The 22,681-nt window shown below is 37.7% G+C and overlaps 1 protein-coding gene across 2 annotated transcripts; it reads right to left on the bottom strand.

Annotated features, from left to right (window-relative positions):
- Nucleotides 1-1,296: 1,296 nt before the first annotated feature.
- Nucleotides 1,297-14,883, bottom strand: LOC114457848 (SKI family transcriptional corepressor 1 homolog-B-like). 2 transcript variants are annotated; one of them, XM_028439980.1, is made up of 8 exons: nucleotides 14,767-14,883; nucleotides 11,438-13,133; nucleotides 10,592-10,661; nucleotides 10,323-10,403; nucleotides 10,157-10,219; nucleotides 6,862-6,936; nucleotides 4,288-4,362; nucleotides 1,297-1,539 (listed from the first exon to the last, which is right to left on the bottom strand). In XM_028439980.1, the coding sequence occupies exons 2-8, from the start codon at nucleotides 13,121-13,123 to the stop codon at nucleotides 1,445-1,447; spliced, it is 2,145 nt and encodes a 714-aa protein (XP_028295781.1). In that variant the 5' UTR covers nucleotides 13,124-13,133; nucleotides 14,767-14,883; the 3' UTR covers nucleotides 1,297-1,444. The 2 variants fall into 2 exon arrangements, with proteins under 2 accessions (XP_028295781.1, XP_028295774.1); XM_028439973.1 differs by having other exon boundaries at nucleotides 1,297-1,542.
- Between the last annotated feature and the right edge of the window lie 7,798 nt (nucleotides 14,884-22,681).

Consider the following 22,681-nt stretch of genomic DNA (forward strand, 5'->3'; position numbering starts at 1 on the left):
TATGCGGACTACAGATTTCTGTATTTAAAACATGATTTATTGTCACTCAGTATCGTCTTTCTATCTATCCATCCATTTTCAGACCCGCTTGTTTCTGTTTTTCAGGGTAGCAGGGGTCTGCCGGTGCCAATCTCCGGCTCACACCGGGCGCTAGGTGGGGGTACACCCTGGACAGGGCGCTAGTCCATCGCAGGGCAACACAGACACAAACAACCACTCAAACTCACATTCACTCCTATGGTCAATTTCAAGACTCCAATCAACCAAACAGTCATGTTTTTGGATTGTGAGAGGAAGCCGGAGTACCTGGAGGAAACCCACGCAGCATGGGGAGAACATGCAAACTCCACACAGAAAGGACCCAAGTGTCTACCCCAGGGCTTGAACCCAGGACCTTCTTGCTGTGAGGCCTAAGTGCTAACAACAACATCAACTGTAACCACTAAAGTCTTACATCAGTCTGAAAAATTAGCCATGTAGGTCATGTAGAAGCTTATGGGTATGTGATTTTGGGAAAAAAGATGTTTCAATGACCCTAAGTTTAACCAAAACTGTTGCAATTTACTCCTTAAAATATCACTCTGAATATATGGGATGTTGGTTACTGTTTTTTGTTTCCTGAATATTGAAATATTAACACTTTAAGAGCTGAAAAAAAGACAAGAAGCCAAAAAGTTGCTTTCATGTTTTTTTATTCATACTGACATGGGTTTAAATGTAGATGGAGAATCAAGGGTCAACTGGGTCAGAAATCAGGGTTTTTGTTTCTTTTGGAGCGCATCTCCATATCAGGTGTGGTCTTTTGGTTTGGGTTTGTGTTCGCGACTCACAGATGTTTGACGTGAGATAGAAAAACAGACAAAAACTGAGCAGACAGGATTAGATTTGGTTGTAAACATGGAGCAAAAATCCTCCTCGTTCTTCTTGTAATCATTTAAAGTTTGTGTTTGCTGCCGTACCTGAAAAGCTGTTACAATGCTGATGTTAATGTGGAAGGATCCGAGTTTGGTCAAATTCAGAAATTTTAAAGTGCTTGACAACATGTACATTGTTGGGAATCCTTTAAAGCGACATGTTGAAATTTAATGCAAGGTGTAAAAACTCCACACATTCCAACAAGCATCGAGATTAATAAAGAGATAAGAACAAAACAAAAAAAATAAATAAAACACACACAACTATACAAGCCATTGCACATCGTCACATTATATATTTTTATATGTATATAGAGCTTTGTTGAGTCGGTTGGACTCTCCGATCTAATGTATAATCCAATGACAGGTCCTGTTTCTGTTTGTGTATTTCTTGTCATTTTTTACTAAAACAGAGGTTGATTGTAATCCTAAGGGGTGAACACATGACAGCTGTGTGCTATCTATGAGTGTGTGTTGTTTTTGGCTGTGCTGGACGGGGCGAGGGGGCGGGGTAGGTTGGTGGGGTCATCCTATGGCGGCAGCAGTGGAGGTTTGAAGGTGCAGGCGCCGCTGCACTGACGAGGCGTGAGCATCTTACACGAGAAATGGTGAAGGGCGTCGTGAGCTTCTGGGGAGGAAACGGCCCAACAGTGAGAACATGAAGGCATAGGAAGCAGCCACACACACACACACACACACACACACACACGTGATCAATACATAAAGGCTTTATGTGACAATGTGAGAGCTTTACATCAGGTTTTGCTGGTAATTGTTTCTCCTGAGTTGACTTCAGTGTAAGTGATGAGCAGAGATGATGAAAATATCCTCCCCTACGGTGTACATTTGAGGACATCCTCAGGTCTCAGAGTGAGTTATCAGGTATCAGGAAAACCTCATTTTTCAGACAAAACAGACTTAAGACTCAGCAAATCCTCCATTGAATAAAACGCCGTCAAATGACACTGACTCAGGCTTCAAAATAAAAGTCGTCAGACACAACAGCCCTCAGAACGTAAAAAACACAACATGACGTCGTATTTTGAAGAAACCGTAAATACACATGACGTCATTAATATGTGCTTGCTACAGATACGAGAGAAAGTTGAAAGCTGTTATTTTCTATTTATTTTCAAGGTTCAAATACATCGACGTTTCATTTAACTATGTATGTTTTAATCAAACAATACCTTGATATATCTGAACCTAAATAGAAAATATCTGCTACGTCTGAAAATAAAGGCACCCTCAGAATAGCTGTGTGATTTGTGCTTAGTTCACTTCTGGTCTGGTTCTTGTTGTTTAACCAAAGATACAATAATAAACACATTTTTAAGCTACCACCTGTTCCAGCAGTGGGCAAAAGCACAAGCTCAGCGACATGTGTGTGCAATGTGAACACAAACTATGCATAAATGTGATATCAACCATAGTTAAGCTCTACTTGTACTCAAATTTGGAATACTGTACATGTACACAAAACTTAAAATCTTCACTAGTACTACTAGTAGACATAAAAAAAGTTCTGTAGTACTTCTAGTAAGTCTTAAATGCAAATTTGGGGGTGGGGTAAGGAAATTGAGGCTTCCCATTAGCTTTTGAAAATATTAGAACCAATCAGGTTTCTGCATTTGACTATAGTACCTACAGTAAATCTACTAATATTACCAAGGAAACTTTGGGCTTTTACAGTCAGCAGTTTGAGCATAAATTCAACATCAGTGATAACCATGAATAAGCTTTACTCGTGCTCAATTTTGGAGTACATGTACTCAATAACCTTTAACCTACTAATGCATGAGTACACGTTAGTGTCACTAGAAGCACTAGTGAAGCAAAAGGTGTCACTAGTAAGCATCATATGCAAATAAGGGGGCGTGGAAAGTAAATTCAGGCTTTTCATTGGCTTTTAAAAATATTACAACCAATCAGGAGCTAGATTTAACAATAATCTCTTCTGCTTCTTTTGCATTAAATCTATTAGTGCTACCAGGGAAACTTTTGGCTTTACTCGTACTACTAGTAAATTAAAAACAGTCTACTAGTACTACTAGTGATATATTTAATTAGTGAGTTTAATTAGTAGTACTAGTAATCAAACATTTGTTTTACTAGTAAAGGTTTTTGATGAGTAGACCCTACTAGTAAATCAAAATAATTTAGTATAATAAAAAACATTGTGTTGTCAGTAGTACTAGTAGATTTCAAATGTTACTATAGAACAAACATAGCTTTAATCGTACTATTGAAAAAGAATTATTAAATGTGATAGCGGGTGGTAAAAGATGATGGATGAAAAATGTATGAAGGAAATTAAACTTAGATGCAGAATTAGAAAGACAGAAAAATAGAAGACAACGTCAGAAACACAGCAGTGACACAGACATGGGAGTGAGTGTGTGTGTGTGTGTGTGTGTGTGTGTTGACCACAGTGTTACTGGTATTAAATCATTGGAGACACAATCTTTAGCTGTGATGGATGGATGGATGGATGGATGGATGGATGAATGGATGGATGGATGAAGCACTACGAGCTCTTATTCAAACGCTCTCTGTCCTCATTTACACTGAAGCAGCAATAAAGGCATTTCAAAGCAAATCTATTAATTTTTCCATTTAAAAATAGTTTCTCCCCAAAAATGATTTGAAACCGTAAAATCATCTCTTTGACGTTTTGTCTGACTGTAACCGAGGTGTTTTTTCAAAAACCAAAAGTAGCACTTGCATATTAATGTTTGCAGGCAGGAAATGATGATAAATGTATTCATGTTTCCTATTGGACCAGATGAAGTTACCCTTCAGCTTCTGCTGTATTGCATGACGAGCCTTTCTTTCTTGGTCCAACTCGCTGCACAAAGTGTCTATCAAAGAATAAAATGAATAGAAATATAAAAAAGGGGGATTTAAGTGATGGGCAGTGTAGTATGGGTAGGTGCTGCTGTGGGCTGGTATTTCCAGTGACCTCTGTGTACTTGAACTCTGTGTTTAAACTGGTGTAACGTTAAACCAATCCTTTAAGAGGTGGCTTTAGTTGCTGTGTCTACTGCGTGTAACTGATCCACTGCTTCATAATGGTCTGTCTCTTCAATTTTCCAGAGCACGATCAAGAAGCAAATAACCTTTACAAACAAAACATTCATGTTTCTGTTTCACCTTTCGATTTAAAAAAACAAAAAAAAAACAGAACGACTAAACCTAGCAAACGCTGAGTTTCAGACAATATGCAAGTGTCACTTTTATTCTGCGTTGTTGTTTTAGGCTTTCAGAGCCAGTTGCTTCAGATTGACCTTTCTATTGAAACCATTTACTAACGAACTTAAAGAGCATTGATCTAAATCTGCTTAAAGTCAGAGGAAGAAAGAGCGAGACCAACCTCGAACAATCTGCAGCTGCTGAACCATTTCTTCTCTGTAGGACAGCTCACGCTTCATTTGGTCCTGGAAATTATCTGAAGAGCACCGAAGGCCACAGATCAGATGGTTGGGAAACTTTTAGGGACGCAGAATAACAATGATAACAACAGCAAAAGCAATGAGAAGGAAAAAAAACTATTTGGAAGTAGGCTGATAATTATTATAGTCCCTTTTACATCCTGGCCTTTATGACATATACTGTAGCCTATTATGTGCTAGGATAGAATATTAGCAAATACAGCACACTAAGTCAAAATAAAAAAATAACGTTTATTTTTTAACCAATTGTAACAATATTTTTTTTGATTAGGAACATGTAAGATATTTAACTGGTACATTGATTAATAGAAAGCTTACGGAACAAATGAGAGACAGTTAGATTTAAAGATAAATACAAAAGATAAGATTCTGTTGGAGTGTATAATATAGTCAGTCCAGTCTCATGAGATCGCTAAACTGTCAAAAAAGACTCAATGGAGTAGTTCCCCTAAAGGTACAAAAAAGTTCAAAAGAAAGACTCCTGTTTTCCTTGATTCTCAGTATCTCTAGAGAATTTCTATATATTTCTAAAATCAGATCTATTTGACTTTAAATAGGCTGTTATATCATGAGGAATCAGCTGAACACTGATAGTTGAAACACAAATGATCATGGCACACTTAGTGGGTGGGGTACAGGAGGTCTTTTGGCTGGAAATGTGCAGAAGCAATGGAAACACGTACGATTAATATGGAGTGAAAATCATGACAAAAACCTCATAAACACAAAACATGTTTTACTCATGTTACTTTTGATTTGCAAGTACAAAACATTGTTCACAAACTAATGCATTTTGTTTTGCAAATAAGTACCGTACCTATTAATTAAACACAGCATGTTCATCCTTCAAGTCTAAAACAGGACATTTATGTGTGAATTTGAAGGGTGGAAAGTTAATGCCGAAAGTCATGTGCCAATAATTTCTGGAATTTTTAAATGTTTTTTTTTTGGTACTTGAATGAAGTTTTGTATTTGAAAACCACATAGTTTGTTTGTAAATCACTGGGTGGAGGACTGCTGTCAGCGTGTACCTTGAGTCTCAATCTTTAAAAAGTGAAAACCAAGTCTGAAACCTTGGAGTTCTGATGGACTGAGATCTGACATTCAGCAGTCAGATCAAATCTATCACAACAAGTTCAGATGAACTACGGCCGGGCCCGTGGATCGTCTCCGCGCCAAATAGCACGTACCATTTTCCTGAGAATCCTGTCAAATGACTCGATTCCACTGAGTAAAAAATACAGAATAATGGGCCCCATTAATGTATTGGTATGTGTCAATGATACGGTACCACCAACTGTATCAATATCTGACTCACAAATAAATGAGAAAATGACTTTAAAGGAAATTGCCCAAAAAATTACCCTTAATCTAATTGTGCGAGGCGTAATCGTTATCTATGTTGAATTACCTTTGAAACGATATATCACACGACTATGCTTTCATACATTCGGAAATCACCGGGGTGGCCCCCGGGGCCCATTTAAAAAAAGGTTCCGAGCGTCTCATCATATTCATTCATAGAGTATTCATACCAAACTGTATTCTGATCTAACGAGAACTAACAAAGGAGTAGTCATTTTAAAAATGGGCCCCCTTAACACATACAGGGTAATGGGCTACAGCTGGTTCAGAACGCTGCAGCTCTGGTCTTAACCAGAACAAAGAGGTCAGAACACATTAGTCCAGTTTTAAAGTCTTTACACTGGCTCCCAGTCAGCCTCAGAATAGACTTTAAAGTTCTGCTGCTGGTGTATAAATGTGTGAATGGGTTTGGTCCAGAATACATCAGTGAGATGTTAGTCAGGTATGAACCCAGCAGGTCTCTCAGATCTATGGACACAGGTCAGATAGTGGAGCCCAGAGCTCACAGTAAACATGGTGATGCGGCTTTTAGTTGTTATGCTGCAAAGAAGTGGAACAAACTGCAGCAGAGCTGAAGTCAGCATCCAATGTTAACATTTTTAAATCCAAATTAAAGGCACTTTTTTTCTCTACTGCGTATGATTGAGAGAAAGATTTTTTTTTTTTATCATATTATTGTTTATTTAATGGTTTACTGCTGATTGTAATGGTTTTTACTGCTGATTTTATTGTTCTTATTGATTTTTAAACTGTTAATGTTTTCTGTTGCACTTTTTAATCACCTTACCAATGTTTTCCTTTCAACAGCATAATCACAGATCACATGCTTCTTACTGTATGTCCCTCTCATCTAATGACACCTTCCTCAAAGCCAAGATGCTTCAGGAATCGCACAAAACAACCAGTTTTAGCATCTTTTCAGTGAGCTCACCAAACCAGTGAGATCCATCAAAGATTCATGGCCTAAAGGTCAAAAAGGATCTGCTCCCAACATTTAGGTTACAGGTAAAAAACAGGCCCAATGGAATCCAACAATACCTGGTTTCATCACATGGTCATAATGTGACGACTATCGTGTGTGATTGGTGAAAGTTTTCAGGTGAAACTGCACTGTGTCTTAAATTTCTCACCTTTTAAATGCTGAAACTCTCTTTCAAGCTTCTTTCTCAGCTCCACTTGTTCTGCCAGCTGTTTCTGCAGCTCCTCTATATACAGACATGCAGAAAAACACCAAAATCATCAAACAATAACACACAAAACCCACTCACAGTAACACAAAAATTCACAAAAAATCATTAATAGTAACAGAAATCAACCTATAATCACAAAAACAGCAATAAATGTACAAACATTACCATGAAATATCTATATACAAACTATATAATAATAATTAAAACCAACAAATTGTGTTTTTCACCAAAATCACCAAACATTAATACCCAAATCCAATAACTAATATCATTTAGAACAACAAATAGCAATAATCAACAAACAAAAACATACACAGTGCACAAAACAATATTATATCAACCAACAATATCAACAAAATAAGAAAACGATGACTACAAAACATGACCCCGGAGATGAAGAGACGGGTTAACAAATATTGATACACATTAACGCCATCATCAACACAATGACAACAAAAACTAACAACAAACTAGACCAGAAAAATCCAACATCAGCACATTAAAAATATTCACATCGCTAAAATTAACCCTGTAACAGAAAAAGATCATCACATCCTTCTATAACACATCATGTATTTACGTTCATCATCAATGCTCATGAATGTGTGCTAGAATCAGTGTTCAATTTGACTTTATTTTTTTTAATTTAGTTTTATTCGTAGTCTATTGACTAAAATGCTACTTAGTTTTAGTCCAAATTTAGCCTTCAGGACTATTTCAGTGACAGTCTAGTCTAGTCAACTAAATGGTATTCATATTTTTGGTCGCCTAAATCTGTTACAGATATAGTCAATTAAAATGTAAAGCATTTTGATCACCTTTTATCACCCTGTTATGGGATGGTATTAATACTGTACTTGCCCCACCTTCCACAAAATTAAAGTAGTTTGTTTTGACTGGATTTCGTCCCATTTTGAACATTATAGTTTACTTTTTATCAGTCATCAACATTAATAACTATATATTTAGTTTTGTTCTCAGTCACGTGTGTTTTTTTAATTAGTCCTAGTCTAGATAAAAAAAATATAGAGTTGATGAAGACTTTTAGTCAACATTGACGAGTCTAAATTCATCAGTCTGGACAATAGTTCTAAACTCCTGTAATCAAGTGACCAACTACCATAAATATAAGTCTTATATAACCTTATTACAGCTGTTTAATCAAAACATTATATAAACAATGTATTATATCATTCTAATTTATAACTTAGTATAGCATTGATGCCTTGCTCATGAGTTTGCACTTTCACCTGACACTATATACTGTACATGATGCCTTATACTGCAGTAGTTCCAAACCTTTTTTTTTTTTTGGATCGTGACCCCATTTTCATATCACAAATTTCTGGCGACCCCAAAGACATTTATTTTGAGAATTTGTTTTTAATCATGTTTGTTATACTGTGTTACAGATATAGATGATGATGTGCCAGCTCAGATATCTTTATACAGCATTTCATTTGAGCTATTTTCATATTTGAGAAAGTGAAAGTATAAAAGATTGTGTGGTGATTTAATTTAAAAAAAAAAAAAAAAGAAAATACGACAAAAAAAAATTTAATTAATAAATGTTGTTTTTTAACATTTCAGGTGACCCCATTTAATTTCCAGGCGACCCCACATGGGTTCATGACCCCAAGGTTACACTTAAAACTTTCTAATGCTTCTTTATAATTAATTGTGTAAGAATTTGGTTTATTGACAAATTAGAAAACGACAAATGTGCTGTTTTTTATTGTTTTGCAGATGCATTAAACCTCAGTTAAATGCGTTTTTAATCATTTAAAAGCAACATAGAATTTACCAAGAATATGATATATGTATAAAAATAATAGTATATCATTATGATTATATGATTTCCTGCATTATGATTATTGTGAGCATATATATATATATATACAGTATATATGTATGATATTATTGTCCACGCAACTTCATCCACTTTAAATTCAACATAACATTCCGCTAAAATGTAATGTTATCCAGATTTATGCGATGTAGAGGTGCTGCTGCTCCACTGCTGCAGAATAATAATAATTGCCAGCATGGCCTGGAGCTGCAGACTGTGATAATGGAGTCCCGGGGTTTTTCCAAGCGTTGTAAAATAATTAGCTGCCATGGCCCGGGGTTATTGCTCTGTTCGTTAAAATATTAATAGCCACTAAACGATTTCCTCTCACAACAATAAGTCAAAACTCCAACATGCTCGTGATTAAGTGGTTAACTGGGAACACTCGGAGGCCTAACTGGAAACAAACCTCAGTTACCTTTTAATAAAGGAGAGAAATTATGTTTGATATGAAAACAGCGCAAATGTACAAACACAGACATGTACATTTGGGCTTTATTCAAATCTGAAATATATCGAATTACAATTTTATTAAAAAATGTTTTAAATAAATTTAATAAATAAATTGGATTTTATCAACAACACACACACACCTTTTTGGAATTCACAAATAGTTCTCAACTTGTGGGTTGGGACCCAAAAAATGGTCGCTAAATATGTCTGAATGCGTTTTTATTTTGAATATTCATTATTGTTTGTTTTTATTTACATCCATTAGCTATAGTGCAAAAGCAGTATATTCTTCCTGGTCTACATACTGTATATATGCATGACAGTTATTAGTACAACAAACAGATTAGATAGGATGTAAAAAAAAACAACATTCACACAGAAAAGAAAATATAGCCAAAGCAGACATAATACATAACAACATTAACCAAAATACACACAAAATATAGAAATATTAAAAAGTAAACTAAAAATTGACAATAAAAAATACCTGTTTGCAAAACATTCAGGTATAAAATTACATTATATAAAGATACATAGTTTAATTAAATAATAATTCTTATTCTTTAGTAAATAGGAATAGTCTCACTCTTTTAGAAAAAATGTATGATTATGATGTACTGAAGTCTTCTTCCTAATAATGTGGCTATTAGTTTTCTTCAATAATAATAAAAATTATATTAGGACACGTTTTTTGATTAGATTTTACATAGTTTGTTGTGATGAATTTTAGGATAAGTAACATTGAGATGGTGTTTAATTATAAAATTGTTCCTTTATTAGAGTCACAGCTTGTTGGTAATAATAAACCCAAGGCTCAGTTTTACTTAAACACTGATTTAATGAAATGAAATATAATAAAATAAAATAGAAAGTGGGACCACAAGATTTTCGTATAGTTGTAAATGAAAATGTGCAGAAACAGCGTATTTTTACCTTTAGCCATGTTCTCCAGGTCCCTCCCATGAACGCTGATGTCGATGCGTAAAGCTCCATCGGCTGTCCGCGTTAAAATACAACAATTAGACAAAGTAAAAAGCTTTTTTGTCAATAATTTATCATGTTTTTATGATTTAATATAAAGGAATGTTTTATTTCCTACATCGTTGTTTGTCTCTGTGATCCTGATGATAGGAAACCACGGCAGCGCGATGGATGTGCGTCTCTGAGCTCAAATGGACACCTGAACACACACACACACACACACACACACACACACACACACACACACACACGCACACACACACGAGATTAGAGTGACACACACACAAACACACACACACACACGCACACACGCACACACACACACACACACACACACACACACACACACACACACACACACACACACACACACACACACACACACACCTTCAAATCCTCGTGGGCTGCTTGAACGGTCGTCTACGAGCACGTGACCTTCCTTATCATCGCTGTAAACCTGAATAAAAAACACCAACGAGGAAGAATCACAATACACTCAAAGATTAAAGTGTGAGAAACAAAAGAAAAAACATCAGAAACTAAAAAAAGAAAAGAAAAAGGAAGTTATTATTATTTTAATTATGGTACAATTGTCTGCACATAAGGGAAATGGTGCAGTTTTAATTTCTAACCATGAAATCATGCACAGTTGTGGGAACTGATATAATTTCACTTTTCCTCTTCACATTTGTTAACTTTGACCCAAAGCACATAATGTATTATTTATACTGCTCAGACATTGGATTTATTTGATCAAAAACCGAAAGACATGAAGAGTGCAAAGAAATTACATCTAATTGCAATAATTTGCAAAATAGCACGTCTCCCAGGAATTACAGCACTATTATCGATATTGATTATTAAATGAGTTAATTGTATATAAGTATGATTAAAATGATCCCCCCCCCAACAAAACCTCACAATCTAGAATAAAATTACAAGTCGACTTGAACCGAGAATAAATAAATAAAATAATGATGATGACGTTATCATAATTATTATTATTATTATTATTATTATTATTATTATTATTATTATTATTATTATCAATAATAATAATACCAATAATAACTATTAGTAAAATTAGTAATAAATATCAAATATTAATTACAATGCGTCATGATAAACACACACACACACACACACACACACACACACACACACACACACACACACACACACACACACACACACACACACACACACACACACACATGTTTAATTAAACTTTACGTCATGCTGAAGTGTCGGTCCGTCCGTCTCCGGTGACCCGCTGCTGTGGACCGACCCTCCCGGTGATATGGAGGCCGTTCCCGGGCTGGACGCCTCGGGCCGCTCCGGGTTCTCCGCAGAGGAGACCCGCTCTGTCACAGGCGAGACCCGGACCGGTTGCTCCTCGTCCTCTCCACGGTTGGACTCCACGTCCACGTCCGGGTCCTCGTCGTCCACCACACTGTCCCTGTCCGGGGACGCGGACCTGTAGCTGGAAGTCTCGCTGATAAAGTCCGGGGACATGTACCCGGGGAGCACCGGGCCCTGGGTGTCCCTGCTGCCGTACAGCTTAGCGATGCTCTCTGCGTCCTTGACCACGGGTCTGAAGGCGGACACGTAGCCCACCTTCCTGGGGGAGCTCTCGTCCCCGGATCGGTCGTCGTCGTTCCGTGTACAGGACGAGGAGGACCGGGAACTGGAGCAGCGCTCCACGCCCTCCTGGTGGAGGTTCGGGTGATGGAGGCCGTCTTTGGGTTCGCTTTGGTCTGATAGGTCCAGCTCAGCCTGCCGGGCCCCTGGCAGCTCTGCTGGGAGTTTAGGGGGGGATCCGGGGTAGGGTGGGATGGGCAGGCCTCCGGGTGTGGGCCAGAACACGGGGAAAGCGGGGTACAGGGTGTCCTTAGCACCGGGCCAGAACACGCCCGGAACGCCGGGTTTGTTGGTCTCGGGGCCTCCGTCCACCTTCTTTGGACACAGGCCGTAGGTGGGGAAGCCGTAGGGGTGGTGGGGGAACAGGGGTGGGGGGATCTTCTGCAGCATGCTGAAGCTCTTGCTGGGCACCGGGATCACTGGGTAGCTCCGGGAGCTGAGGGTCGGCCCCCCCGGCCCCGACTCATCACTGCACCGTAGGGTCTTGTGGGGCCCCTCTGGAGAGCTGCTGACTGCCTGCAGACTGGAGGAGGCCTGGGCTTTGATGGAAGACACGGACCCGCTCATGGGGAGGGTCCTCTTCCTGCTGCCCCCGTTAAACATGGCCTTCACGTCCTCCCACGCGTGGCTCACGTCGTCTGCAGACTTCTTCTCGGTCAGCTTCAGATGGCGTCTCCAGGAGTTGAAGTTGGCCGCGTCCGGCTGCAGGTACTTGGACTCTGAGGTTCGGTGCGAGTGGAAGATGAACTTGTTGGGAGAGAAGTACATACTACACAGGCTGCACTTGATGCACTTGGCCCTGGAGCTGTTGTACCGGGCCGGAATGAAGCTGCCTCTGCAGCCCCACGCGCACTCATGGGACACGTCGAAGGCAAAGTTCTCGGGTAACTTGGGGGGGCTGTGCGCCCCCAGGAAGGACTTACACAGCCGCTCCGCCTCGCGCTTGGTGATCATCCCGCAGCGCCTGGAGGAGATGGGCATGGCCCCGGCTCTGCGCAGCAGCTCCAGCTGGACCGGTGTGCACTGCACGCACGTGATGCCCAGGGCCACGCGCCGGTTGTGGATCTCGTTGTAGCTGTAGTTCTTCAACAGGGTGTTAGAGATCTGGGCCAAGCACAGCCTCTCCTTGCCGTCTATGACCAGGAACACGATGGGGACCCCGTACAGGGACGTCTCGCTCACTTGGTTCGGTTTGAGGCTCGAGCTGGAGAAGCTCTGGTCCCGCTTCAAACTGGGAGAGGAGCTGTCGTCTCTGAGCTGCCTGGGCATCGACTCCATTCCTGAGGGTCTGTCAGACACAGAAACATGGAGGTAAAGTTACCTAAAGGTCTCAGTGCAGGGGAGTCAAACATACGGCCTGCGGACCATAACTGGCCCGTTAGAGGGTCCAATTGGGTCTGTAGAAAGTTAATAAAATTCAAATAAAAAAACAGATATCAGCCTGAATAAATCCACTCTGGTCAAATGATAAAATAAACGTTTAGTACAGTTGTGCCTCACCTTTTTTGGATCGTGACCCCATTTTTACATCAAAAACTTGTTATAGTGTGTAATAAATACAGAGTAGCCAGGAATAGTGCACTATAAGTGAAGATATGCCAGGTCAGATATTTTTATATTGTATTTTTTTACCCTCTCACTTTATACTAATTTATATAAATAAAAAAAACAGTTGTTTTAGATTGTGTGTTGTGTTTTAATTTGAATAATAATAATAATTTAAAAAATTCAAATATATATTTTAATCAGTAATTATTTTTTTTTAACACATTCCAGGCGAAATCATTTACAATTGAGGCACACATGGGGTCACAGCCACAAGGTTGAAAAATGCTGGTTTAATACATTATATACAATCAATATTTACTAATTTCTTGCAAAATTTTTGAATCATTTTAAACGGAAAAAAAATAAATAAAAATGAAAACGTTAAAAAAAAAAAAAATCTTATTTTTTGTACTAAAACAATATGAGAAATGTTAAGTGTTAGGATTTATGAGAGCTTGCTGTAATACCCCTATAATATAAATGTAATTATGGCTATGGAAATACACAAATAATAATAATAATAATAATAATAATAATAAAATAATAATAATAATAATAATAATAATAATAAAAAAGGTTTAAATGTGTTTTAAAAAGCAACATTAAATCATTTAAAAATCACAAAAGCATTTCTATTAATGTTCTATTAAAATGGATAAACCAATCAGTCCATGGAATTAGAAATAAACGAAGGAAAAATCTTAATCAACAAAATGATTGATAATGATAATTTAAAAAATAAAATAAAAAATTCTATCGAATAATATTTAATGATCATTATTATCTGTTGTTTATGGGTAAACTGAGATACATCAGTGTATTAAACGCCACAATCACACACAGTACATCGTGTAAAGGCAATGAAGGGATGAATCAAAATGGTTCTTGGAGTTTGTGGCCCCTGTCCCTCAGGGGTCAGAATGCTTCTTGCTCAGGACCTGCTCTGATATCCTAAATCCGATCACCACTCAGGGGACAAATACTTCAGAGCCACTATAAGATCCTTAAAAGCGGATCAGAGCAGAAGGAAAATGCAGCCTGAGCTGCTCCAAATGCGCTTAGTGCGGAGGAAAAGAAGCACCTTAAGCTGCTTTTCTGGTAATTACACGGATCCAAGCGTGTGTCCTCCTAATGGTAGTAAATGACTAGCCTCATATATAATTAAAGCTGTGGTGTGAAGTGGCCTTAAGACGAAATATGATCGATTTAGAACATTTGTACATTTAATTGTATTTATATGTATACAAAGATGCAGTATATACAATCAATTAAAACACTCCAATATCGAATAGAAAAATGCAAATTAAATGAAAACCTGACATTCTATTAATGAATTGTGTCACAAATCCGTAGGAAAAACATGATATACATACCCTTAAATTTTCCTGTAAAGATGACACACTCCGATGGGGCTTGGAATGAGTTTAAAAAACTGTTCTGAGTGGTTATTCCAGTGAGGATCTGCAGGGATTAAAATAAATGTGCTGTAGAATTGAGTTTATTTCAGTAGAAGGAAAAAAAAAAGCAGGACCTCCATCCTGTAGGAACCCGAGGAGGTGAATGAGAACACAGTCAGGACGCACATGATCTGATCTCTCTCTCTCTCTCTCTCTCTCTCTCTCTCTCTCTCTCTCTCTCTCTCTCTCTCTCTCTCTCAGACACACAGACGTGACCAAAACCATAAAATTACGCACAATTAGGCCCCTGCTGACCCCCATGCAGACGCTCCCCATCGCAAACATCTGCTTTAATGTTATTATCTCTGTTAGCTGAGTAAAATAAAATAAAACATCATGCATGCATGACGTCTTCTGTATAATATTAGTTAATATTGAGCCCTAGTCAGGGTCTGTCAGGGTCTGCCCCCCACCCCCCCCACCCCTCACTATCATACCCCACATCATGAAGGAGCAGCTCGGGCATGAGTTGCGTCATTTCCACAGCGGTGGCATTTTGGATGGGAATCTAGGAGTGAGTGTGGAGGCCTGAGCTCATTTATCACATTACAGAGCCATCTGTTTGGTTTCCACGCAAATCAATCGGAGGCCTCTGGAAGGAGAGAGAGAGAGAGAGAGAGAGAGAGAGAGAGAGAGAGAGAGAGAGAGAGAGAGAGAGAGAGAGAGAGAGGATGAGGATGTAGCCTCAGGCCACAGAGGATGGAAGGAAGGAGAGGAGGAGGAGGAGGAGGAGGAGGAGGAGGTAAAGAGTAAAAACTCAAAACTGGATCAGTTAACAAATGAATCTCCCCAGAGATCAAAACGAAACACACAGTTTAGATTAACATTTTCTATGAATGATGACACTTGATTGTGGGCAAGGACACACACAAAAAATACAGAAGTCACTAAATTTCATTTTAATCAGAATCAGAATCAGATATACTTTATTTATCCAAGGGGGAAACAGCCATTTTTTATTTATTTTTATTTTTGAATACAGATGCTCCAGAATATTGAATGAAAAGAAGAAACACTAAAACATATAAAGAACAAACAAAACAAAAAAGAAACAAACATTCAAATCATAATCTAATCATATATACAATAATTATAACTCATTTGATAATCAATAATGATAATAATAATAATAAGGGTAGAAAGTGCTATTTTGCAAATTATGGCAATGTTGTTAAAAATTACAGATAAATTCTTTTCACTTTTCACGTCTTTCGGTTTTTGATCTAATTGGTCTTAATTCCATATTTGAACAGCATAAATAATACATGATATGCTATGATGTGTGTGTGTGTGTGTGTGTGTGTCACAGATATCGAACCTGATCCTCTCGCGCTGATCTCCGTCCAGTGATCAGCACGTTCTACTGTAATTATTCCTCTGCGTTAATTATTCACGTGCTGCGGCTCATTGCGGAGAAACGTGAGCTGCGGAGTTTTTAATTAGACTTTTCCAGCGACGCCACGTGTCAGTGTTATTACCGAAACAAACCCAGCTCTGAAATATTTAAGCAGCGCTTTTATCATAAAACACACGTATCTCATGTTTTCATACAAAATAAAATCATCGAAAAAATGTTTCCAAAATACAATATAATGAGCAATTAAAAAAACAACAACACATAAGTAAATAAAAGCTTGACTGAACTCATTTTCTCATTATTTATCATACAACTAGACGTAATTTGGTTCCAATGGGCCAGGTTTAATAGAACAAAATAAAATTAAAAATGTCAAATTTAAAAAAAAAAAGCTCAATGAAAATGTTGACTAAGGGTGTAAGAAAAGAAAAGAAAAGAAAAAAAAAAAACGATTTCGCGATATATCGCGATAATTCACTGTGCAATTATCGTATCGATCCAAAAAAATGTCCACATTAATCATATTTTTTAATGCCAAAAAACAAAAATTGCACATGGTATGTAAACGGCCGGTGTCAGTGAACCACACCAGACCATGTTAAATACCTCACTACTCAATGCATTCTCACTTAAAGGTTGATTGCACTTTATTTTCATAAACATACTGTTATAGATGTGGTTACTGAAAAAAAAAAAAAAAAAAAAAAAAAATGTATATATATATATATATATACATATATAGATAGATATAAAAGTTAACAGAATTAGAATCTGTTGTAAAAGCGAAAGTTAAACTTTTTTGAAAAATGTAATTTGACAGTTTGATAAACATGCCACTTGTTTTTGATATTGGTTCTTGAATTACAGTTAATTACCATTTACTTGTTCTTGCATTTTTAAATTTTTTTTAAAAAATAAATTGTATTTCATATAATTTTGTACTTGTAAAGGTGAAATTTGTAATTATTGATACCGCGATGCATATGGTATTGTTTAGTATCAGGTTACATCGTATCATATCATCATATTCATGGCAGTGCACACCCCTAGTTCATGCTGTAATTTATCATATATTACTTGTCAGATATATATTACTTATATACTTGATGGAATATTTGGCTTTTACATAATTTTAAACAGATATGTACATTTATTTACCTTTATCTAATTTCTATTTACATGGGTCTGTAAACATTTTAAAAGCCTTATATAACCTGATTGGATTAGTCTCCTTGCTTTCCCTTTTATTTCGTCTTTAAAATCTTCTGATTTGTTTCATTTTGGTATTTTAAAGGAAATGTCACACAAACTTGTTTATTTATTATTATTTTTGGGGAAGGTGTGTGCAGGACATATGCATGGATTGACAAAGCATGAATAACAACCTATTAAAAGGTCCATAATTTAATAAAACATAAACAAACAACATAAACTGTACAACAAAATACCAAAAAAATGGAGATACGGACTAACTTGAAAATGTACAAGTGACAAAACCAGTAACAAAAACTAGAGTCCATGAGAGAAAGGCATCTGACGTAAAGACTAAGCGGCAGCACTCACTCCTTAAATAGTGTGGAAGGTAATCAGGAGATGAGGAACACCTGAGTGGAAACAGGAACAGTAAAACTGAAAAGACAGGGAGTGAATTCACAGACAGGAAACTATATATCAACAGATAAAAACAAAACTAAGAGCTGGAAACTATAGAATAAGCACAGACAAAATATAGCAATACGAAAGCGTGACGAACAAAACAAAATAAAGAGCAAACCGATTAACACAGACTCATTGATCCACACAACCAGGTGTGTTCATTAGTTGACTTCAAATGAGTCTTGGTCACCAAACTTTTTATCTCACCATTTTTCTGTTGGAGAGATTCAAAAGCTTAAACTTATCTGCAAGATGGATTCTCCTGGTGTTCCTGATCACACATAATCCCTTGTTTAATATTCATTATTCTTTGTGTCGTAAAATATATTCTTGTTATCAACAATGATCAGTCTCACACGTGCACATGCTGTCGTTCAGCTGATTGAAGATAATTTATGCTGGTTTTTTTTACTTCACACTTCATCAATTATTTGACGGATCTTGTTCAGACCTTGTGTTTGATCGATTGACTAATGTTCGGAGTCCTTTAGCCGCGAGTAACGAGCCACAAACACGTGTGTAGTAGTTTAATAGTGGAAAAAAAAGAAAAACTTTATATAATCATGATGATTTTAGGATAGAAAACAAATAACTATTTAAAAAGGTGGTCATTTAAGCAAAAAAAAAAAAAAAAAAATCCAACAAAAACTAAAATCCTTTAAGTAACTTGTGTAATCTCTTACCTATGATGTACATTTGTTTACATGAGCATGAAAGAGAATGTGAAACTTTTACTTTTTTCATCTTGGTGGTAGGGCTGGGCAACATGGACCAAAACTCATATCTCCATATTTTTTCTCGAAATGGCGATATACGATATGAATCTCGATATTTTTAATTCAAATAGAGTTTTACCAGAAAAACAATTCTGCTTTAAATTTGCTGATACAAAATGCCACACAGGCTCATTTATTAACAAACAGCTGCACAATATATGGCACTTTTGGCTTTTTTCCTTATAAGGGACAGCACATGTGAGTGAGTTCTGTAGTGTGGCTTGTTTAGGGGAAGGTCTGGGTTGGGACACACTCAGAAATCTATCTTACTGCTTTTCATGCTGTTCTGAGAAGTAGTAAAAGCTACAACTCCTAAAACGAGTTTTTGAGTACAAAATGAGCTATAAAATTAATTTCGATATAAGCGATATTGTAAGTTTCTATATCGCCAAAATAGAACACTCAATATATCTTGAATCTTAATATATTGCCTAGCCCTAACATAGCAAGATTTATTCAATAATTCTTTGATCTATTTTCTTAACCAGCTTATTCTTGTTTGAGGTTGTAGGGATGGGCTTTATACCTCCAGCTAACGGGCATCACCCTCATAGACTGTAAAAAGAATGGGCAATGCACGCGCACGGGGAAGTCGCCCTGCTGACTGGCTGCAGTATAGGTCATAAACCCCGCCTTCTCGTCACATGTTTTTTTTCCAAACCTAAACTCTGCTGTGATCATTAGTTATTATCACCCTAAATTGTGTTCAAGTGCTTATTTTTCTGTGAAATTTGTTTTGAAATAAATTATTTGAGGTTGAAAAATGGGATTTGACGTCATATATGACGATGATTGACAGCCTTGCGTAGCTCTCTTTGTGAATAGCATAAGCAGTTACATTGTGAAGGGAAGCCGAGATGCCATTAAACTTTTCCCTTCAGTTTTTTCATCTTTTTTGAGCTACTAGTGCTAGTATTAACCTCTACGATCTGATCATCTGAACAAGACGTTGGTAGAATTTACAGTGGGAAAAATACTTAAAGCTGATATCCGGAGTTTCTGAAAAATCTATGTTTATGTATGATTTTTTTGAAATGCGAAAAACTACCAAACTAGTCTTTTACTATGGTCTACTGCTGGTGGTCAATCATATGTATTAATGTATATAAGTCCCGCCTTCGTCCTATAGACCCCTATACAAATGGAAACGATTACTGACTGCGCCCAGCCAATAGACATCGACTTTCTGTTTTTGAGACTGTCAATCAAACTGTGCATGGAAACAAGGCCACGTGTCACAACAGCAAACATGTAAATATGATTTTGGCTCTTACCTGACCATAGACCTATATAAATGCCTCAACCTAACCTTGTTATGGTCCATGATGCGCGTGCAGAAAAGTAGAGGCGTGGCTACTGGTAGATTGGCAGAGGCAGGGGGAGGAAGTGAGGCTGTTTAGGGCGGGACATGGAGACGTTTCTCAGAAACTCCGCATAGCAGCTTTAAGTTTGTGGCGTAGTTGGTCTCCGTAAGTTATTCGGGCAGTACACTAAATGGGCGGGGCGTGTTACCAGGGCTCCTCCCGTTGGATCCTGCTGCGCACACTCTGGCTCCAAATGACATCAAATAAGAACGTTGAGTGGGAACAGGTAGTGCACCCCCACTGGTCACACCCTGGAGAGGGCGCCAGTCCATCGCATGGCAAACACAGACAGAGAACCACCGACTCGCCTACTCACCCGTACACATAACAAACATGTTTTTGGGTGAGGGGAGAAAACCCATGCAAGCACTGGGAGAACATGCAAACTCTACATAAGACCCAAGAGTCCACCAGGGGCTCAAACCCATGACCTTCCTTCTTTGAGGCAAAATGAGGCAGTGAGACAGTGTCATCTCCTCTATAGGGCACTGCTTCCATGGACTTCAGATGGTGTTGAAATGTTTTATAGGTGACCAGAGAAAGATGAACTGTGCTGGTGTAAAAGTTCTTCTTGTAGAACAGCTTCCTGCGCTGGTATAGTACATTGAAATCATACTAAAAAACACAATTCCTAATTTATCTTGAAGGAATCAGCAATGGAACAAAAAACCCAACAGCTCAGTGACTGATTTTTGCATCCTGATCCTACGGTGACTGAGAACTGCCAAACACATTTACAAATACCACAACAAATTTATACAATTTTGAAAACAAATATCCATAATTATGTAAAAATATTGCCAAATAGCTGAACACTTTTACAAATGTTGAAACAGATTTACAAAGGCGCATTATAAGTGTTTCCATATTTGTTTATTGTTTTGACCTTTTGTTAAAGTGTTGTAGCAATTAGTACATTTGTTTTCAGCGTTTGTAAAAGTGTTGTGGTCATTTGTTGACGCTGGCTGCAAAGTTGCACAGCTTCTCTTATTTACTCAGAATGTTTTGACCGTATTTCTGAGATAAAGAACATTTTGCCCATTTTGTGGACGCTAACAAGGGCAGTATACAAAATACAATCTGTTTCAATATTTGTAAAAGCCTTTTGCTATTTGTCATTTTTTTACGCTAATTATGTAAATTTGTTTTCAAAATAGTACATTTGTTGTAGCATTTGTAAATGAGTTTTGTACTTCTCAGCCACCGTAGGACCCGTGAGTTTAGAAAGCGCCGATGTCTTCACACGCACAGTAGTATCATTGATCTGCTTCTGTTAGAATAACAAACATTCATATTTCTCTCATCAGCAACAATCTGAATTTTCCTCACACAGTTTAAAGGAGATAAATCAAGAGCAACTCAATCAGGGCAGTTTTAATAAGAGGGCAAATGTTTTATAATTAACAGTTGTATCAGCGGGCTATGAAAGCATGACCTCCCCATAAATCCCATTTCAGAGAGGATCAATCCCGCTGTGGACCACGGGGCCTATTGATCCCTCACTTAAACGCCTTTTGTGTTTCCAGTGCAAAGAGCATTTCGATTGGTCTTTTTTTTTTATTACTGAAGGAAACACTCGGCCACAGGACGGCTCGGAAATTAAACGCTGACGTTTTAATTACAGGACATTGATAAAGGGCTAGCTAAAGCGTGCGGCAGACACACTCTGTCCCGCCTGGTGTGTCCATCGGCTCCTTACGCTTTGGAGGGAAAAGGTCATTTTGGCGGGAATTTAGCAAAATGGCCGACAGAAATGAAGATGCATATGTCCGCATAAAGAGTCGCTCGATATCCTGCCAGATGAGATCATGAAGCAGTCACATATTCATCACAGACATATTATTACTGTAGGTCAACAAAGAGACAGCCATGAATCACACTTAGCTAGAAAATACACTGATCAGCCATAACATTAGGACCACTCATCCTATAGTATTGACTTCAACTATTTCTGTACATTATTTAATACTGATAATGTGGTCACGTTAAATACATGATCCAAACACTCTTAGAGCCTCAATTTGGTTAGTGGCAATAAATAAATCTTTGTAAGGTGAGCTATTCATCTGCACATATTGTGTAAAGTTAAAGAAGCTGCTTTTAAATCATCTGCAGATTGAAGCTGATCCTGTCAAGGTTTGTCATTTTAAAAGATACAATAGAAAATGTGACAAAGGTAAGTTTCCCCTCGAGTGGAAATCTCCAAAGATGTTATTTCACAAGACTAGACTTTAAAGACTTGTTTTCTAAGATCATCATCTTTGTCTTTAGAAGGAAAATGTTGGCGCTAAGCTTGTATGTATTAAGATGGCTTCGTCTCGTGCTGGACAAATAATAGAGATGAAAAGAGTGAGGATACAAGGACGTGCAGCACAGACGAGGTCGCACCGCAGCAGAAACACACCTGTCAGTGTTCTCTGTGTGTCGCCGTATTCACACACTGACGAGTGAATCCAAAATCTAAATACATTTTCAAACTTAAGAAGACCCAAAAGTTAAAGACAAAAATGCAATAATGTTCTTTGATCTCCCTCCAAAGCAGTGAAACGCTGCAGCAGCTTCAAACAAAGGCTTTTTGAAAAATTAGGTTTTACGGTGAAAATGGATTTCTCACTTTTCATACACAAAGGGAAATGTTATGTGTGTCAAACTCATTTTCATCCATAAGCTGAATATGG

The sequence above is a fragment of the Gouania willdenowi genome, chromosome 3 (assembly GCF_900634775.1).
Source record: "Gouania willdenowi chromosome 3, fGouWil2.1, whole genome shotgun sequence".
In the NCBI taxonomy this organism is placed as follows: Eukaryota; Metazoa; Chordata; class Actinopteri; order Blenniiformes; family Gobiesocidae; genus Gouania; species Gouania willdenowi.